The sequence below is a fragment of the Sphaeramia orbicularis genome, chromosome 5, assembly GCF_902148855.1.
Source record: "Sphaeramia orbicularis chromosome 5, fSphaOr1.1, whole genome shotgun sequence".
Taxonomy (NCBI): domain Eukaryota; kingdom Metazoa; phylum Chordata; class Actinopteri; order Kurtiformes; family Apogonidae; genus Sphaeramia; species Sphaeramia orbicularis.
The window spans coordinates 19444130-19462930 of record NC_043961.1 but is presented as its reverse complement, the minus strand read 5'-3'; the positions used below and the strand labels follow the sequence as shown (position 1 = coordinate 19462930).

General features: G+C 39.1%; 1 protein-coding gene across 1 annotated transcript; it reads left to right on the top strand.

Moving 5' to 3' along the window:
• Window positions 1–6190: 6190 nt before the first annotated feature.
• On the top strand, window positions 6191–16306 carry apobec2a (apolipoprotein B mRNA editing enzyme, catalytic polypeptide-like 2a). The gene is made up of 4 exons (XM_030133539.1): window positions 6191–6475; window positions 11629–11853; window positions 12381–12689; window positions 15771–16306. Exons 1-3 carry the CDS (start codon window positions 6264–6266, stop codon window positions 12682–12684), a joined length of 741 nt encoding a protein of 246 aa, XP_029989399.1. The 5' UTR covers window positions 6191–6263; the 3' UTR covers window positions 12685–12689; window positions 15771–16306.
• Window positions 16307–18801: the final 2495 nt, after the last annotated feature.

The window sequence follows — 18801 nt, the reverse complement described above, 5'->3', positions numbered from 1 at the left end:
TATCGCTTCAATAACCTTTCAACTGGTTTACTTTGAGTTCTGTACAGAGGGTTTTTGTCCAACAGTAATGGTCTTAGATCAGTCCATTTGTTTCCCAGTCATTGTCAAAGCAATGCTTGGACTGAGCTCTGTCTCTCTCTCTCTTTCTATCTAGGGAATGGCAGCTGTCCCCCGTGAAGGGATTGGTTTACTAGGCAGCTGTTTGGTCAAGAGAATAAATATAGACAATGTTCAAAGCCGTTGTGACGCAGGGCGACAAAGGACACTCATGCATATACAGTTTCAACCCAGGATATTGTTTGGAAGCGAATGTGTCCTTTGGATTGGAGTAAATATAGTGCATGTAGAATAAGATGACAAATTACATGAAAAAAAAAAAATTGTACAAACTGTCTTAAAAAAGATAGAAAGTACATATTTTAGTCGACTAATAAATGTACCTTAACAGGAGGTCAGCACTGGTCAGAGAACATAGGGAAGTGAAAAAAAAGTCATAGGACTGGACAGCATTTGGGGTTCATGGGGAAGGGTTAAAACTATACTGCTCTTCTGTTTTTCTTTGCCTATCACACTGTTTTCATCTTTATTCATCTTTAAAAAAGACTTGTTTAAATAAAAACTGTCTTTTACAAGAGTACCTTGAGTTACAGGGTTATAGCCACAGCTCTGAACAAACGTTATAGTAATTAATAGAATTACAATATAGTAATTATTAAATAAGTTTGTGAAAAATGTGTTTTTTGTTCTAAAAAAGTAACTTTAACGTCATAGTTGTACGACAATTGCACATTTCCTATTTTTATTTGGAAAAATATCATCTCAGAGATTAGGCTTGTTGAGTTTATTTGTACATTATACAAGGAAAATCAAAAAAAGTATTGTTAGGATATTGCTGTTTCTTTCAATAAAAGTTATAATTGCATCACTGCTACAATGTTGTTGGGGTTGAGGGGGGCCTGGAGGTTTTTGTCCTCCAAAAGGGGCCAGCAGAAAAAGAATGAGAACCACTGCACTGGAATGAAACAGAGGCACCTGCTCAGGTCCGACTCCAGCTGTCTGAGCGCATGCGCAGATAGCACACACACACCGATGGACATCAGCAGTAGTGGACAGAACCTCCATCTTGTTTCTATGGTCCCCGTCGGAATACTGACCCTACACCCCCCCCACCTCCCCATCCTCCCCGGTCAGAGCCTCTTTAATTCGACCTCCATGAGTGAAGGGCTGTCTGTGCTGGCCCAGGATGGGAACCACTTTAAAGGTACCCTGCTGAAGCCTCAGTGGGTTTAGTGAACATGGACTGTTGTTTTTGGAGTTTAGTTTTCAGCTCTTTTACCTTCTCTTTACGGAGGCTGATTCCCACCGGAGAAAAGTCACCGTGAACTTTGGTGAAGTGCTGCTCCACGTTACATCTTTTACCGTTGCCAGGCTCGCGCCACATATCAGACATACGCACGCGCGCGCGCGCACACACACACACACACACACACACACACACACACTTTCACATTTGTCAAACAGAAGTCTGTGTCTTATTGTTCGTCATTACCGGACCACCCACTCCCACTCCCCCCCCCCCCGGTTGTGGGGTTAATTACCCACTACCTGCCTGGCTCCTGGCCCCTGACTCATACTGCTTTTCGGGCCCCGCCCCTCTACCAATGACAGACAGCAGACCAGTGCAAAAGTTGATTGACAGCTAGTTGACCGTTTCATCTTAGAACGGGGGCAGGACACCTGTAATTATGAGTGGGTGTAAATTTAGACCTGTTCTGTCAAGTGACAAATCAACTTTGTGCTATTATATTATTGACCCTTGGACGGACTGGAAAGATACACCTACGTAAATAGTTTAGCGGCTGTTAAACTGTTTATTTACTATTTGTGGGTAAAGGGGGCCGGTCCAATTTGATTGATGGGCCGGAAAAGCTCTGAATCAAAAATGTGAAAAATGTATTTTGAAATACCACTAAAAACTTTCTTTAATCTTAAAAGTCTTTGACATTAAAGCTGAAGTTGGTAATATTTATAAAACAATAACTTTTCTCCTATTGCCTGAGATGTAACTAAACTCTGACACAGACTAATAATAATCAGGTTCCTCTGGCTCCACCTAGTGGCTGTACTGGGATTCACAGGAAACCAGTAGACCATGTCCACACCGTCACTGCTCACCCACACAATAATCATTTATTCATGTCAAATCACAGCTCTGTTCTGATGATACGTCTGTGCCAGATCCAGCAATAAATAAATTCGTCCTGATCACTTCATGTCATTGAACGTAAAGAAGAAAACTCCACCTTTAGGCTGAACAACTGAGTGATAAACTATATTTATAAGAAACCAAACCATCTATGGATCATCTATACATCATCTATGGATCATCTATATCTATGAGGAATATGTCTTAATGTGGATCTGAATATACAGGTGCATCAGTCTTTAATCTGCTTTGTGAATTACAAGTGATTAAATGTTTGTTGAAACAAATCTTTAAATGTCTGTTTTTACAGTTTGGATTGTATTAGTGTTTGTGGATTTATGGATAACATATTTCACTATACAGTATATTGTATTATTAAAATCTAAAGGCTAATTTCCTTATGTACATTTTATCTCGATTTTATAAGTAATTCGATCTGTTGAATGAACTCCTGCTGGTCCAGGTGAGTTAATCAGTGCAGCTGCTCATCCAATCAGACCTGATTGGACATGGCTTCTACACACTAACATAGTGGATTTCTTTGATGAGGTTTTTTTTTTTTTGTAGGTTTGGTCAACACAAAAATATGACCAGGCCAGAGAAAAATAAAGGTGTAATCCCGTTCAACTGGTAATGTGTGATGATAATGAATGTAAAGTAAACCTCTGTCCACCGATTAAACAGCCAGCATCAGCCGGTGCATGTTGGCCCCGCCCACCCTCACAATGCTGCTGTCAGTGCTTCAGACTGGTTACCTATCTAAAGTGCTGCAAGTACATTTGTCTTAATATGTCACTCAGAATGTAGTTTGAAGTAAAAAAAAAAAAAAAAAAAAAAAAAAGAAAAACTAGCTCCATGAGATGATAAATGACAATGATTGTTGAAACGACTCTTGGATGTAAATTAGAGCAGCTAGGGCAACTTGAAGGTTTGTCGCAGGGAAATAATCCAACATGTTGTTGTTTTCCTGTACTGGTGAGTGCCTGTGGTGTAAAATCTTTGTTATGAGAAAATGCAGTTTTGTGTTTTCATCCCTTTAGACAGTGAAGTGAAGAGTGGAGCTTTTTTAAGATTTTCACTCTGGAAGGTGATTTCACTTTTTTGCGTTTTCAACCCCCAAAAACACTGTTGTCATTTAAACGGAAGGTAAATCTGACAAAATATTTTGTCATTTTCACCTGAGAGTGTTGTCGTGTAAACTGGGCCTCAAAAAGTAGAAAAGACTACTGAGAGCTGAGGCTGGTGGAAGATGCTGCTGGTGAAAAACAAGTCTTTATTCAACACTTACACATTAATGGACCCAAAACAGGTGCTTATACAGTTCACCACAGATTTTTTTTTAAAGTTCAGCTAAATTACACTGAACAAAAATATAAATGCCCCACTTTTGGTTTTTTTCCCATTTTTCATGAGCTGAACTCAAAGATCTAAAACTTTTTCTATGTACACAAAAGGCCTATTTCTCTCAAATATTGTTCATAAATTTGTCTAAATCTGTGTTAGTGAGCACTTCTCCTTTGTCCTTTGCTGAGATAATCCATCCACCTCACAGGTGTGGCATATCAAGATGCTGATTAGACAGCAGGATTATTGCACAGGTGTGACTTAGGCTGGCCACAATAAAAGGCCACTCTAAAATGTGCACTTTTACTGTATTGGGTGGTCCAGGGGGGTCAGAAAACCAGTCAGTATTTGGTGTGACCACCATTTTCCTCACACAGTCCCCTTCATGAATTCTCTGAAACAGCTTTGGAGATGGCTTATGGTAGAGAAATGAACATTCAATTCACAGGCAAAAGCTCTGGTGGAGATTCCTGAAGTCAGCATGCTAATTGCATATTCCCTCAAAACTTGTGACATCTGCGGTATTGTGCTGTGTGATAAAACTGCACATTTTGGAGTGGCCTTTTATTGTGGCCAGCCTAAGGCACACCTGTGCAAAAATCATGCTGTCTAATCAGCATCTTGATATGCCACACCTGTGAGGTGGATGGATTATCTCAGCAAAGAAGAAGTGTTCACTAACACAAATTTAGACAGATTTGTGAACAATATTTGAGAGAACTAAACCTTGTGTGTACACAGAAAAGTTTTAGATCTTTGAGTTCAGCTCATGAAAAATGGGAGCAAAAACAAAAGTGGGGCATTTATATTTTTGTTCAGTGTACATTTGAAGATAAAAAATGTTCTTTGAATCTGCTGGTAAAATGTTTCTTTCTGTCGTAACGTGGAGTGTCTTAGGGCGCTTTGACACAGCATATCCGAATACGTTTGACCCCAAAGTCCACTTAATTTGATCAATGTGAATGCAAACGTTCTGTGCTCGAGTACTGTACCCGAGTCCAGTTGGTCCTGGGTATGGACTGCACAGACTCCAGTACGGTACGTTACTGTGTGAATGCGATCCATGCCCGAGACCGGAAGTGACCTAATCACCACTCTGACAACAGAAGTGACTTAATCAACATGAGACCATAGACGGTGCACTTGTTGTCTCCCGAAAAAGCTTCGGATCCGCGTAGCACGGACTCGCCTTACCGACCGAACCACTCAGTGATATATCAGGGACAACAAAAGTTGCTCTTCTTCATTTTGCCTCAAACAGGCTAAGAGATAGACAAGTATTGCCGCCCTTGTAGACAAATGAACAGAACAGTTGCTCGGTTGATGACGTAAGGGTTTGTCTTCTTCTGATGTTTGCTGGATAGCAACAGAATTCCTTCCACCCCGCCACCTACTGTTTCGGCCCTGTAACACCCACTTGTACTCGGGCATGGGCTGTGGTACGTGCTTGTGAATGCAGCATCTGTGGGAAAGGTGTGAACATATCGATGTATGGTACAGACTGATACGCTGTGTGAAAACAGCCTTAACCTGAGGCTGGATGATGACTCTTTTCAGCCTCATGTGGTCACTTCTGGAACTGCAGTCTTGGACACTTCCACCCTGGACTCATCTTTCACCCTGAGATTTGTGAGCTTAGATGTTCTGCAACACTGACCTCATTCCAACCAGTTGCATTTCATTAAATACCAAACAGAAACTATCACACCGAGTGAAAACTATACAGTGAATCTCACACTTTTAATTTTAGCCACAATCACTGAATGCAACTTACACAACCTGTCTTTCCAGTATTCGTGACCAGATGCTATTTTCTATGTCATGTCAAAATGCAGATTAGGGAAGGATCAGCTCTCCACTGTAAAGGTTTGAGGACCCCCCCCCTTCTTTAAATAGACCTGTTGACTTTGCAGCTGCTCGTATGCGTCTCCAACGGTTTGACTCATATGGACCTTTAAAGGACGGGGTCCACAGTGGACAGATATCTTTAGACTGAAGTTGACAATAGCATGTATTTTGTGTAAAGTTTTTGCATCACAATATCTGGGACATAAATCCACATCACAGCTCATTAGAAATTAAACCCACCAATAAAAAAAAAGAAGTAAAACCCATGCATTAAAAAACCCAAAACAAATAAAACCCACCCATAAACAACACCACCCATTAAAAAAAACTAATAAAACCCACCCATAAAAAAACTAATAAAACCCACCCATAAAAAAAACCCACCCATAAAAAACCCACCCATAAAAAAACAAACAAAACCCACCCATAAAAAACTTAATAAAACCCACACATAAAAAAACAAACAAAACCCACACATAAAAAACCTATTAAAACCCACCCATAAAAAAAAAACACCCATAAAAAAGAAATATAGCCCACCCATGAGAAACCCCACCCATAAAAAAAAACAAACAAAACCTTCTGTCCTTCTGTCTTTCTCTAGTTTCTCCTCCCCTTCTGTCCTTCTGTCTGTCTCTAGTTTCTCCTCCCCTTCTGTCCTTCTGTCTTTCTCTAGTTTCTCCTCCCCTTCTGTCCTTCTGTCTGTCTCTAGTTTCTCCTCCCCTTCTGTCCTTCTGTCTTTCTCTAGTTTCTCCTCCCCTGCTCCCTACCATTCCCTCCTCCCTCCTCAGTTTCTGTCCTCCTGTCCTCACCTCCTGTCTCGTCTCCTGTCTGTGTCTGTGTTATTCATATTCTGTCTTTCATCATGGCTGACAGAAGTCGTGCCTCAGTGAGAAGAAAAGAGCGAAAAGAAAAAGAAGTTGCTGAACCAACCCCAGATGTGAAGGAGGTGAAGGCAGAAGGAGCGAAGGCTGGTAATGCAGAGGCTGAAGCCGCGGATGAAGCTGTAACTAATGGACAAAATGGAGATTATCAGGTGGAGCCGATGGAACTACCTCCGTTTGAGATTATCACAGGGTAGGTCATGAAGTCATTTAAAGACACTTTAATAGAACTGAGTTCCATCTTTAACTGAACACGGTTTTTACTGGTTCTTACCGTTGGCTGTCACCTCAAATATTACAGTTTTAAAACATAGGAAATATTATGGGCTCTTCACAGATCCCACAGACTGACACATAAGTGCATCAGAACTGTTAATAAATTAAATAGATGTAGTATCTATTGTATTAAACAATATAATTATGAATATTGTGGAAACATATTAGGAAAAGATGGGAAGTAATAAAACTGCTTTCTCTTTTTACAGTACCATCAGGTGATTTTACTTTTTACTTACTACATTTTAACACAAACATTGAAAGTATCAATGTTACTACTCAGTGTCAAAATAGACATGCTACTTTAGTTTGAATGCATTTGAGGGAAATTACCCATTGATTTTAAATTGCATTGATGTGCCTCTTCCCAACATCAAGACCAATTATTATCTGAGTAACATTTAGAAAAGATGCAAACCCTTTGGTTAATTATATAGAACACAAAGCATAATACATGAAAATGAACAAAGGATCCCAAAATTTGTCCCAGAAAACAAACGAAAAACCACCTGATTGTACATTGCAGTGAAACTAATGCTGATCATTTTCAGACTTTTTCTGACTGAATATAAGGTCTGAATGGTTTAAGCGTCTCTTCACATTAATACAATGCAAGAAATGTTATTCAGATGACTACATCTGACATTTATGTACAAAGCCTGGATTTGGCCTCATTTGCATCACTGAAGAAGTTGAATCAGTTCTACTGGTGGATAAATTAGTACTTTTACCATCACTGTTTCTGAAGAAGAGAAGGGTAGTGACATGTGGTAAATGGTCTGACCAGCTGGAACTCAATCTGAAACTGTCTGTTCAGGGCCTTAGTGTGGTATGTGGTCTGACTCAGCTGGGGGGATGGGGTGGGGGGCTAATTTCACACCTTCAGTCTTTAACCCACATCAAAAACTGAACTGCAGGTCATCCTGCTTTTAGGTATGGGCCACATAAACACATAGGATCCTGTAGAAGAGGTGGTCTGGGTTCCACATGACCTCTGATCAAACATTGATCAGTTTTACTCTGCAGGTTTGAGTTGGACACCTTCTGAAAACAGCAGAATATGTGGACTAAACTAACCTGGGCAGTGGTAGCAGTGAGTCAAACAATTAACAGAGGTCTATTCACAGTATTTAAAGGCTTAACATGGAACATCTGTGGATTCTCATGTACATCAGTGAAGTTTGTGTAGGGGTTTGTGTTGTATTGGGGGCATGTCTGTTGATATTTACTGACATTTCTAAGTTAACGGTAGTTAGTTTTGCATACTCTTGCAGATGAGCAGAAGAGTCAATGAAGAAGGTTTATCCTGAAATCTGTGTGTTTTAGCTGTTATTATAGTTAGTAATAGTTAACCAATGACCAGCTCCCACCAGCAGACAAGTACATGAGTGTAGGTTAATGTTCTGAATTTAACTTGTAGAGATAAAAATTTTTTAAATCATCATATGCAATCCAATGAATGGTTAGAACAGGAGGCAGATATACAAAGTACCAGATGCATCCTGACATCCATAACCAGCCAGGGTTAAGAAACAGAAACACATTTGTCTGGATTTTCACATCAGTGATATCAACACAAACACAAAGACAGGATATTTCAAACACCTATAATATCCAGGACACTGATGTGCACCTGGTCTGCCTCAGTTTGTCAGACATATCAGGTGTGTTCTGCTCACAGTCATTCAACACCGATTCACCTAAACTAGACTGAGCTGTTTGGTAGAAAAGCCTTCTGTCAGTTACTCAACCCTTAAAGATCCAAACATCTACCTGTAACCAAAATCATGTAGTGATGTAAACTGTCTAATACCTGTTGATCCACTAATCCTATCAATACATGTAAATAATTGGTATAAAATGTAGTTTGTCATCTTTTTATGGTCATCAGATATGACCCATTTTGGATGTTCAAAGGCTCCGTAGTGAACATGGAAACACCGTCATCTTCTACAACACTGATTCACCAGTAAAACCCATGGAACTGGATTAATGACGGTGGATGGACACACTAGGTTTTTGTTCAGTTAATGAGATTTGACTGAAAGACACTTCTTCTTTTGTTTTCTCTGTTTTTGATATAATAACCCTTAACTTTCAATCTGAGCTTTTATGAACATGTATGATCAGTAAATTAAATATAGGAAAACATGAGATTTTCACTGAAAAATGCAAAATACAGAATATAATATTAGAATAAATGGAGATAAATCACTTAAGAAAGGTTAAAAATAGAGGAAAAATTTATTTGGGAACTGCCCAAAAGTGGCACTGGGTCTTTATAAGTTAAAACATAGACTGAAAACTAGATTGCCCTGAAGAAAAGGGGTGGAGCCAAGGAAGCATTAGGATCAAAGACATTTGCAAGTTTATGGGTGAACTGATCTTAATAAAACTGTAAACCTCAGTAAACAGCTAACATGGTCATGTTGAATCTTAGTTTCAGTTATTAAGCACAACTGACATATTTGTGGAAAAATATGTGTTGGATTTTATTAATAGAATAAACAGAATCGACAGCAGGTGAGCTGTCAATCACAGCTGTCAATTAAAGTCTGACACATTAAAAGCCATATTTGTTGTAAAACCCTGTTAAACACAGACTGTTAGAAAAATGATTAGAGGATCCAAATGAAGTGAGTAAATAAATTGAACCAGAATGAACAAATGCATGTTAGAGAACTTCACTGTTAGTCCATTAAATCCAGGGCTTTTTGGAGAAACATTTAGTGCAGGGGTCACCAACCCTGGTCCTTGAGATCTACTATCCTGCATGTTTTAGATGTGTCCCTCTTTCAGCACACCTGACAGTCATTATCAGGCTTCTGCAGAGCTTGATGATAGGCTTATCATTTGAATCAGGTGTGTTGGAAAGAGGGATACATCTAAAACATGCAGGACAGTTGATGTTGAGGACCAGGGTTGGTGACCCCTGATCTAGTGGTTTGAAATAGTTCATTTTTTAGTCCTAAGATGTGGGTCACATAAAGGTTAATCAGTCTAATAATAGAGCAGCAGGATTCCTGTCTGTCCAGAGTGTACTCTTAGCTCAGCTCTGGTTTCAGCAAACCCCCCCCCCATTGAACCCAACTGCCTCAGGAGAAACTGTCACTCTAGTTGTACCTCATCCTGTATTGTCAGCATTTCAAAAGGGATTTACACTGAGAACATTCTCAGACTCAGCAGCCGACTGTAACAGACACAGTCCGATGATATTATTTCTGAAGAAGGTCATGTGAGTTCTGTCTGTCAGCAAAAATAAACCATTGGACCCATTTGTGGAGTAGTTTAAGACTTTGAAACTGAAGAAGGACTTTCCAAACTCAGGGTGTAACCTGTTCTGTTTGGACGGAAACCAATGGGAGAGATGGTTTCATTAGATTACGTCTGACGTCACATCTACAGACTCACAAATAACTCCTAACCCTAATCCTAACCCTTACCCTAAACCCTAACACTAACACTAATACTAACATCTACAGACTCACAAATAATAAGACCACTGAAAAATAGACAAGAGTTGGCAGGTGAGAACTGTGAAGAGTGGAGGACTCAGCAGAAGGGTTAGGGATAGGTTTTGGAAGGTCAGGGTTGGGTTAGGGATAGGGTTGGGCTTTGGAGGGTTGGGTTAAGGGGTTAGGTTTTGAAGGGTCAGGGTTAGGTTAGGGTTACACTAGGGTTAGGGTCAAGTTTTGGAGGGTCAGTGTTGGGTTAGGGTTGCAGTAGAGTTAGGGTTAGGGTAGGGCTGCACGATTAATCGATTTTAAATCGAAATCGGATTTTTTAATTAGGACAATTTTTAAAAAAGGGAAATCGTAAAATCGATTTCATCTCTCTCGTGCCTGCGGGCCGCGCGCTTGCGGGCTCCCGTAGGCTCCTCCTCCTATCAGTGACAGCGGTCTGTCACAGAAGTCCGTGTAATGACCGGACTTTAAATGTGTTAATGAGCCCACAGTACTTATAGCAATGTAAGGTGTGGCTTCACGCACGGATCCCGCAACTGAAATAGAACTGCATGCGGATCACTCATCTTCCGTTGTCCCGGATCCGTACCGTACTGTCTTCTTCCGATCCGGGTCCGGGTCTCGGGGTCATCAGACTCAGCAGAGGAGCCCACACAGCCCTGTGCCCACACACATCCACCCGCTCCAGGATAGAATCCCTCCAGTGTGTCCTGGGTCGGTCTATTCTACGCACAGATCGCCCAGTTTAAATAGAACCGCATGTGGATCACTCATATTAACGTGGTCCACGCACGCACGACTGATGCCTGTCACTGACTTACACTGGTATCACTTCTGTGGGCCCAGATACCCAGAATGAATAAATAAATAAATAAATAAATAAATAAATAAATTAGTCCTCTTACTTGCTAAATTTTTCATTCACAAATGTAAGTTCTGGAACACAAAACCAAATATTATTTATTTTTTGAAAGATGTTGAACTTTTTTTAAAGGTGTTAAATAAATCTGAAAACAAAAAGGCAGATATAAAAAAGGTGTAAAAACAATCAGTATTTGCTCTGATTTGGACATTGTATTATAGTGTATTCCCCCTGGCAAACTTATGTTATTTTCTTGTTGTATACATTGTTTGTATACTCTACTTAATTCAATAAAGATTTAATTAAGAAAAAATAAACTTCTGTGGGTTCATCACGTGATACCATCACAGATTTGAGGTCAGAGCAGTGCCTTGCATTGTGGGCTGCTCACGAAAACGACATGCTGACTTCTGTTGTCTTTTGTAGTTTTACCCAAAAATCGAAATCAAAATCGAAAATCGAGTTTTTAGAGGAAAAAATCGGGATTTTTTTTTTTTGCCACAATCATGCAGCCCTAGGTTAGGGTTAAGGTTGGGTAACTGTGATTGGACCAAAAGTGAATCCACTAAATACTAACAGGAAGATGTTGAATATTTATATTCATCAATTTCATTAGTGACTGTGGAGATACAGACAGACAGACAGACAGACAGACAGACAGACTGTAATGGAAGAATTACAATATTATCATGACTGATTTATACATTAACACTGAAAATGTTCTTTTGACTCTGTTTCGCACAGGGACCGGATAGACCCATTTGCTTTCAAATTCCAGTTCAAGAATGTGGAATATTCCTCAGGCCGTAACAAGACGTTTCTTTGTTACCTGGTGGATAGAGGCAATACGATCGATGGTCTACTGAGGGGCTGTTTGGAGGACGAGCACACCTCGCTTCACGCTGAGGAGGCCTTTTTCACACAGTGCCTGCCTGACTACGATCCTGCTATCAAATACACCATAACCTGGTAACCAGCTGTTTTAAACCAGCACATTGGATCAATTACAGTGTAGAGTTAACCTGTCTGTGCTGGATAGTTAACCTGTCCGTGTTGGATAGTTAACCTGTCTGTGTTGCATAGTTAACCTGTCTGTGTTGGATAGTTAACCTGTCTGTGTTGGATAGTTAACCTGTCTGTGTTGGGTAGTTAACCTGTCGGTGTTGGGTAGTTAACCTGTCTGTGCTGCATAGTTAACCTGTCTGTGTTGGATAGTTAACCTGTCTGTGTTGGATAGTTAACCTGTTTGCATGGCATCAGAATCTGTGCCTCATCCCAGTGACAGGTGAGACTATCAGCTGCTTCAAACCATGGAGTTTTATCTGAACTCCTTATTTTCTCCCTGAGTCCATCTGTCATACGTGTCTCCACTTCCTTCAACCCATCAGCTGACCCATCAGCTGACTAAGCCACAGCTGACTGACTCTTCCTGGGTTCTTGTGGTTGAGAGACATCCTAATGTTTCCATTGTCTCCTGGGTCTGTCTCTGTCCTCAGGTACGTCTCCTCCAGCCCCTGCTCTGCTTGTGCAGCAAAGATCGCTGAAGTATTGAAGGCCAGGAAAAGCGTTAAACTGAGTATCTTCGCTGCTCGGCTGTTCGAGTGGGAGGAGCCTGAGATCCAGGCGGGGCTGAAGGCCCTGCACGCGGCCGGCTGTAAGCTGAGGGTGATGAAGCCGTTGGACTTCTCCTACATCTGGGACACGTTTGTGGAGAATGAGGACCAAGCTCTGAATCTGTGGGAGGACTGCAAAGAAAACTATGAGTATTATCAGGAAAAGCTGGCTGACATTCTGCAGTGACCACAGTGAGTCTTTAAGGCCCAGTGTATGTGAGGATGTGTTTACACAAATGGAAAAGATGATTTACAAGAATGGTTTTAATTTATTGTGTTGAAAAAAAGTCATGTACGTCTAAAGGTTTTCTCTACAGATCCACTGTGTGTCATTGTCATATTTCTGTCAGGACACTGTGTTTCAGTTCTAGCATATAGAAGTGAATGTCTCCTCAGCCTGGACAAAAAACAGACATTAGCTCAGTCTTCACTCTCTTTTTTTCTCCTACTGTGGCAGACAATGGGCCTCATGCACAAACCATCTCTTAAATTTCTCGTATTTAAAAAAAAAAAAGGAATCAAGTCCAGATGCACCAAACGTTCAGATCTGCTCTATCTCGGGTGGGATGAATGTTGAATCTCACCTGATTCTAAATAGAATGGATGTGTCTGATTAGCATATGTGACCACGCCCACTAAACACCATAAAAGGGATGTAGCTGATGTAGCAGATGTAGCTGACTTTGGCTCAGAAATTTTAGAGATGAACCAAAAACAGGAAGCAAGAAAAAGAAGAACTTTATCGGCACAAAAATCTAAATACTTTAAAATCAAATCAAACAAAGGAAATGTGATGTTTTAGAGTCAGTTCTGATGTTAAAAAAAGTAAAAACACAGCAGTGGAAATATGTGATGTATGAATGTGACGACTAGTTACAGATTTGATATAAAAAATCATCTGACAGGTGTTCTATAGTTTTACAAGTAAAAGAACTAAAAAAAAAATATGTGAATCCACACACATGGACATGGACACACGCGTCTACATCAATGAAAACTGTAAAGAAAATCTGAAAGCACTTATTGGATGCCCCTTTTTCTTTATTTATGGACTGTCATGACAAAAACAAATCAGAGGAATAACAAGTTAAAGTATAAAATGTTTATTTCCTCTGCACCCAAAAGATGTCCTTTAGTTTAATTACTAATCGTAGTTTTTATTATTTCTAATACAAAGGTGTTCAGTCAGATTATTCCACCTGACAGTGAGACTGTGGTTCAACTGAAAAATAAGTTTTTTAACCACAAATGTAATAATCAATCATAGAAATTCCTCTAAAACATAAGCTCATCTGAATTAGTTTGTATTTCATGTTCCTGTGTTCCTTCCTGGGCTGTGATGTTTTCCTCTTATCTTAGTAAATACACTCGACCACTTGTAAAATATTTTCTTATGAATCCTACGTCCTACATGTAGGACACAAACAAACAGAAGAGAACATTTGTTCATACATGGTTTCTTGCATGAGGTCCAATTAGAGGATATTCAGTTCGGTTTGTCACATTCAGTCATTCTCAGGCTCTGTCCACACTGATGTGGATATTTTTATGAACAGATATTTTCTTCCTCTGTTTCTAAAAATATTCTGCCTACCCTCATTTGACTGAATATCTCCACAGCAACCATCTCCAAAGGTTCAGATAAACCATAGTTAGTGTTGTTGAAACTGTGCCTAATTCTGGACGTATCAGTCAAATATCCACATCACTGTGGGCAGGGCATCATCCTCATCCTCAGTCAGGCTTCTATAACTGTTTTTCATCTGCTTTCCACAGAATAAATGCACCGTAGTTTTTTGACATACATGTTAAGAAAGACAAGGTAAATGTACTGACCAAATCACACACATGATCAAGCCGTGCTACATGTGAAAACTCTGATACTATGACACAGGTATAAGACCATAGCATGTTTAATAATGTAGACCCAAGGACGGTTCAGTGTGAATGGATGTAGATTAGATCTGAATGGAATTATATGTACACACACACACACACACACACACACACACACGCACTGCTCAAAAAAATCAGAGGAACACTTTGAAAACACATCAGATCTAAATGGGGGGGCAGGGTTAATCTTGGATATCTGTTGTGATATTGACTGGGTGATGTATTAAATACAAAAGGACGCCACATGATATAGGGAAATGAAAATGGTCCCCCATAGATGGTGAAATCAAACACACCCAGAAAATGAAATAATGATGAGCAGACGATGTGTTTCCTGGACCAGGACTTCACTGAGATCCTGGACAGTCTGAGGACCAACACAGTGGATGGACCCAAGCATAATGCTATACAGGTGTTCTATTGGGATCAGGACAGGTCAGTGTGGGGGTCAGTGTGGGAGTCAGTCAATGGGATCAACTCCCATTGACTGACATCAGCCTTCAGGCCACCCCAGTGAAGTCTGTGATCGTTAGGTCAGAAACACTGACTACTGGAGGTCATTCTGTAGGATCTGCCAGGGCTCATCCTGGTCCTCCTTGTCCAAAGGATCAGATCCCGGTCCTGCTGAGGGGTTCAGGACCCTCAATGACCCTGTCCAGCTCTCCTCGACTAACTACCTGTCTCCTGGAATCTCCTCCATGTTCTGGAGACTGTACTGTAGTTGGACTACCTGTCCAACCTCAGTACCATCCGGGTACCACACCATGGTATCAGTGGAGATGAGACCCAAGACAAAGGAAAAACTAGTCACAAATCAGCCAGGAAAGATGAGGAGGGGAAAATGTCAGTGTCCTCAACCTGTAAAACCAGTCCTGTTTTGGGGGTGGTCTCATTGTGTCACCTGTTGTTAATTTCATTAACAACAAAGCAGCTGAAGCTGATGAACAACCCCTTCTAAAAATGAACCAACCACATCAATTAGTTGATATACTCCAATTAAAAAGGGTTCCTCCATTGTTTTTGAGTAGTGTGTGTGTGTGTGTGTGTGTGTGTGTGTGTGCGTGTATGTGTGTGTGTGTGTGTGTGTGTGTGTGTGTTAGACAGGAAAGACACATAAGTGCATAAAGTAGTCCTAATCTGATAGTATTTTACAGAGACATAAGTTTTCCATTGGTAGTTGTACGTTGTCATTGGTCCAGGTCATCGTTCATGGTTTGTTCATCCTTAGTTGTGTTCTGAGTTCAACTGGAACGTCCACTACATGAATGGGTAGTTGAACATTGACGTTAATGATGATAACTTGTCTGGTCAGTTTCCCCATCATGATTTTATTCTTTGTGTCTTTCTGTCTCTTTCTTTTTCTCTCTGTTGATGCAGGCATCCATGAATCCAGTCCAAACATTTTGCACTCTGGATCATTTATTTGTGATTCATATTGATGTGATGCTTGTTCAGTGATAGTGCTGCATATGCGCAACACATCAGACATAGAAGAAAATCTGTGAGTGTGAGTCCAAATGTGTCGTCCTTTAGTTTGGGTTTGGATGTAGTAATGAGAACATAGGAACATCTGGCACTGAAAAAACTGGCACCAATAAAAGATATAACACCTGCACACTGACTCTACAAAACCACAAACAAACAAATAAATGGGGTATATTTTGTTTGTGGTTTGGGGTCAGTGTACAGATGCCAGAGCTTTTTTTTTTTACTTGTCAGCTGTTTGTTTTTAGAATATTTTATAATATTAAAAGTTAATAGTTTTACTTTTAGATTCAACTGGAAAAGAGTTGTAGTTACCCAGATATGTCATGATGTTTTTATACATACACTAGCACAATGCTTTGGTTTTTTTATTGACATATTCTACATGCAAACACAATAATAAACAGCCAAATGCCATCACAAACTGTAATGAGTGGTGTCAGTCATTTAATGGAGTAAAACTGAAATACAATGGACTGTCAACAGACTTAACCCTAACACATGAACGACCGCGTGGAAGTTCACATATATGTTATTCACATGTATAGTTCACATATATGTTATTCATGTGTATAGTTTACATATATGTTATTCATATGCATAGTTCATGTGTATAGTTTACATATATGTTATTCATATGTATAGTTCACATATATGTTATTCATGTGTATAGTTCACATATGTTATTCATGTGTGTAGTTCACATATATGTTATTCATGTGTATAGTTTACATATATGTTATTCATATGCATAGTTCATGTGTATAGTTTACATATATGTTATTCATATGTATAGTTCACATATATGTTATTCATGTGTATAGTTCACATATGTTATTCATGTGTATAGTTCACATATATGTTATTCATGTGTATAGTTTACATATATGTTATTCATATGTATAGTTCACATATATGTTATTCATGTGTATAGTTTACATATATGTTATTCATGTGTATAGTTCATATATATGTTATTCATATGCATAGTTCATGTGTATAGTTTACATATATGTTATTCATATGTATAGTTCACATATATGTTATTCATGTGTATAGTTCACATATGTTATTCATGTGTATAGTTCACATATATGTTATTCATGTGTATAGTTTACATATATGTTATTCATATGTATAGTTCACATATATGTTATTCATGTGTATAGTTTACATATATGTTATTCATGTGTATAGTTCATATATATGTTATTCATATGCATAGTTCATGTGTATAGTTTACATATATGTTATTCATATGTATAGTTCACATATATGTTATTCATGTGTATAGTTCACATATGTTATTCATGTGTATAGTTCACATATATGTTATTCATGTGTATAGTTTACATATATGTTATTCATATGTATAGTTCACATATATGTTATTCATGTGTATAGTTTACATATATGTTATTCATGTGTATAGTTCATATATATGTTATTCATATGTATAGTTCATGTGTATAGCTTACATATATGTTATTCATGTGTGTAGTTCATGTGTCTAGTTCACATACATGTTATTCATGCATAGATCATATACTTTATTTTTTACACTCGGGTCTGATCATCCAGTTAACAGATAATGTTCTAATGTCACTTTAAACATGACTGTAAACAGACACATTACTGACACTAACAGACAAACCTTCTATGGTGGAATTTCTCTCTATGGTGCATACGTACATACATTTTTTTAATGACTTAATACCCAAAGCCAACACTAGGTGGCAGCAGACCTTTGTCTTGTGTCAGTGACTTCTGACAGTCTTTTCTGATTCTGAAAAGTGTCGCTACGTGTTTTTTTTAAAGCCATGAACTGTATGTGGGAACATTACACATGTATCACAGTAACGTCGAGTTCATGTGTAGCTTCTGATTAGAGACCAACCTTTATCTGTTTATCCATCATTCCACACGTGTGTAAACTCCCACTCATGTTGTAGATGATGGTTCTACAGCCTGAATCAGCACCAGAAACACCTGAACACACTACCAGACTAACCTGTCGGATGAATACTTCACTGCTCTGATCGTCACTGAGTTTCCGCCAGTATCAGCTTACTCATAAATTTAATTTCTGAGACAAACGTGTGGATTTTTTCCCCCCAGGAACAACAGAGACAGTGACATAAATGCAGATATTAAGATGTACAGATGCAGTCTAGACAACATATATATATGTTTCAATGTAATGGAACAGTGGAAATGTGATGTGATGAAGGCGAGGGTAGGAGTGACATCCATGGTGCAGGTGAACCACCACAATTCCCAAAACATGTCATAAGCTTTACACTGACATTCAGTTAAATCACAGAAACTGACATGTAAATAACCCATGACTCATCGATCCATGTGACGACTCTCAAGGTCTTTCATTACTATATTTGATGGACACACATGTCTGACCACTTTTATCAAACACTGGGAAATCACAGAAAATCACAATAAAAGGCCTGACACATCTTTTAGTTTCACATTATGAGAGGGTTAAAAGTCTCTATTCACAACACCTGAACGAGCCCAAATGTAGAGAAACAAAAATTATAAACCCGTAAAGACCCAAACAGCCACCATTGGCCAAAAACATCTACTGACCTACAATATTTAAAACCTGTTGATCTACTAATCCTATCAATAAATGTAAATAATTGGTGTACAATACAGTTATTCATCTTTTCATGGTCATCAGTTATGACCCATTTGGACGTTCAGAGGCTCCATAGTGAACATGGAAACACCGTCATCTTCTACAACATTGATTCATCAGTAAAACCCATGGAGACTGATAAAAAACAGTGAATGGAGAAACTTGGTTTATGTTCAGTTAATTATATTGTGCTGAAAAAGTCACTTTTTTCTTCAGTTTTCATTGTTTTGATATAATAGCCATAGAATTTACACTGAGCTTTTATGA

Coding starts and splice junctions, on each gene's coding strand:
- apobec2a (XM_030133539.1), top strand. CDS start 6,264: ATGGCTGACAGAAGTCGTGCCTCAGTGAGAAGAAAAGAGCGAAAAGAA. Junction 6,476..11,628: donor CCGTTTGAGATTATCACAGG/GTAGGTCATGAA, acceptor TGTTTCGCACAG/GGACCGGATAGACCCATTTG. Junction 11,854..12,380: donor ATCAAATACACCATAACCTG/GTAACCAGCTGT, acceptor CTCTGTCCTCAG/GTACGTCTCCTCCAGCCCCT.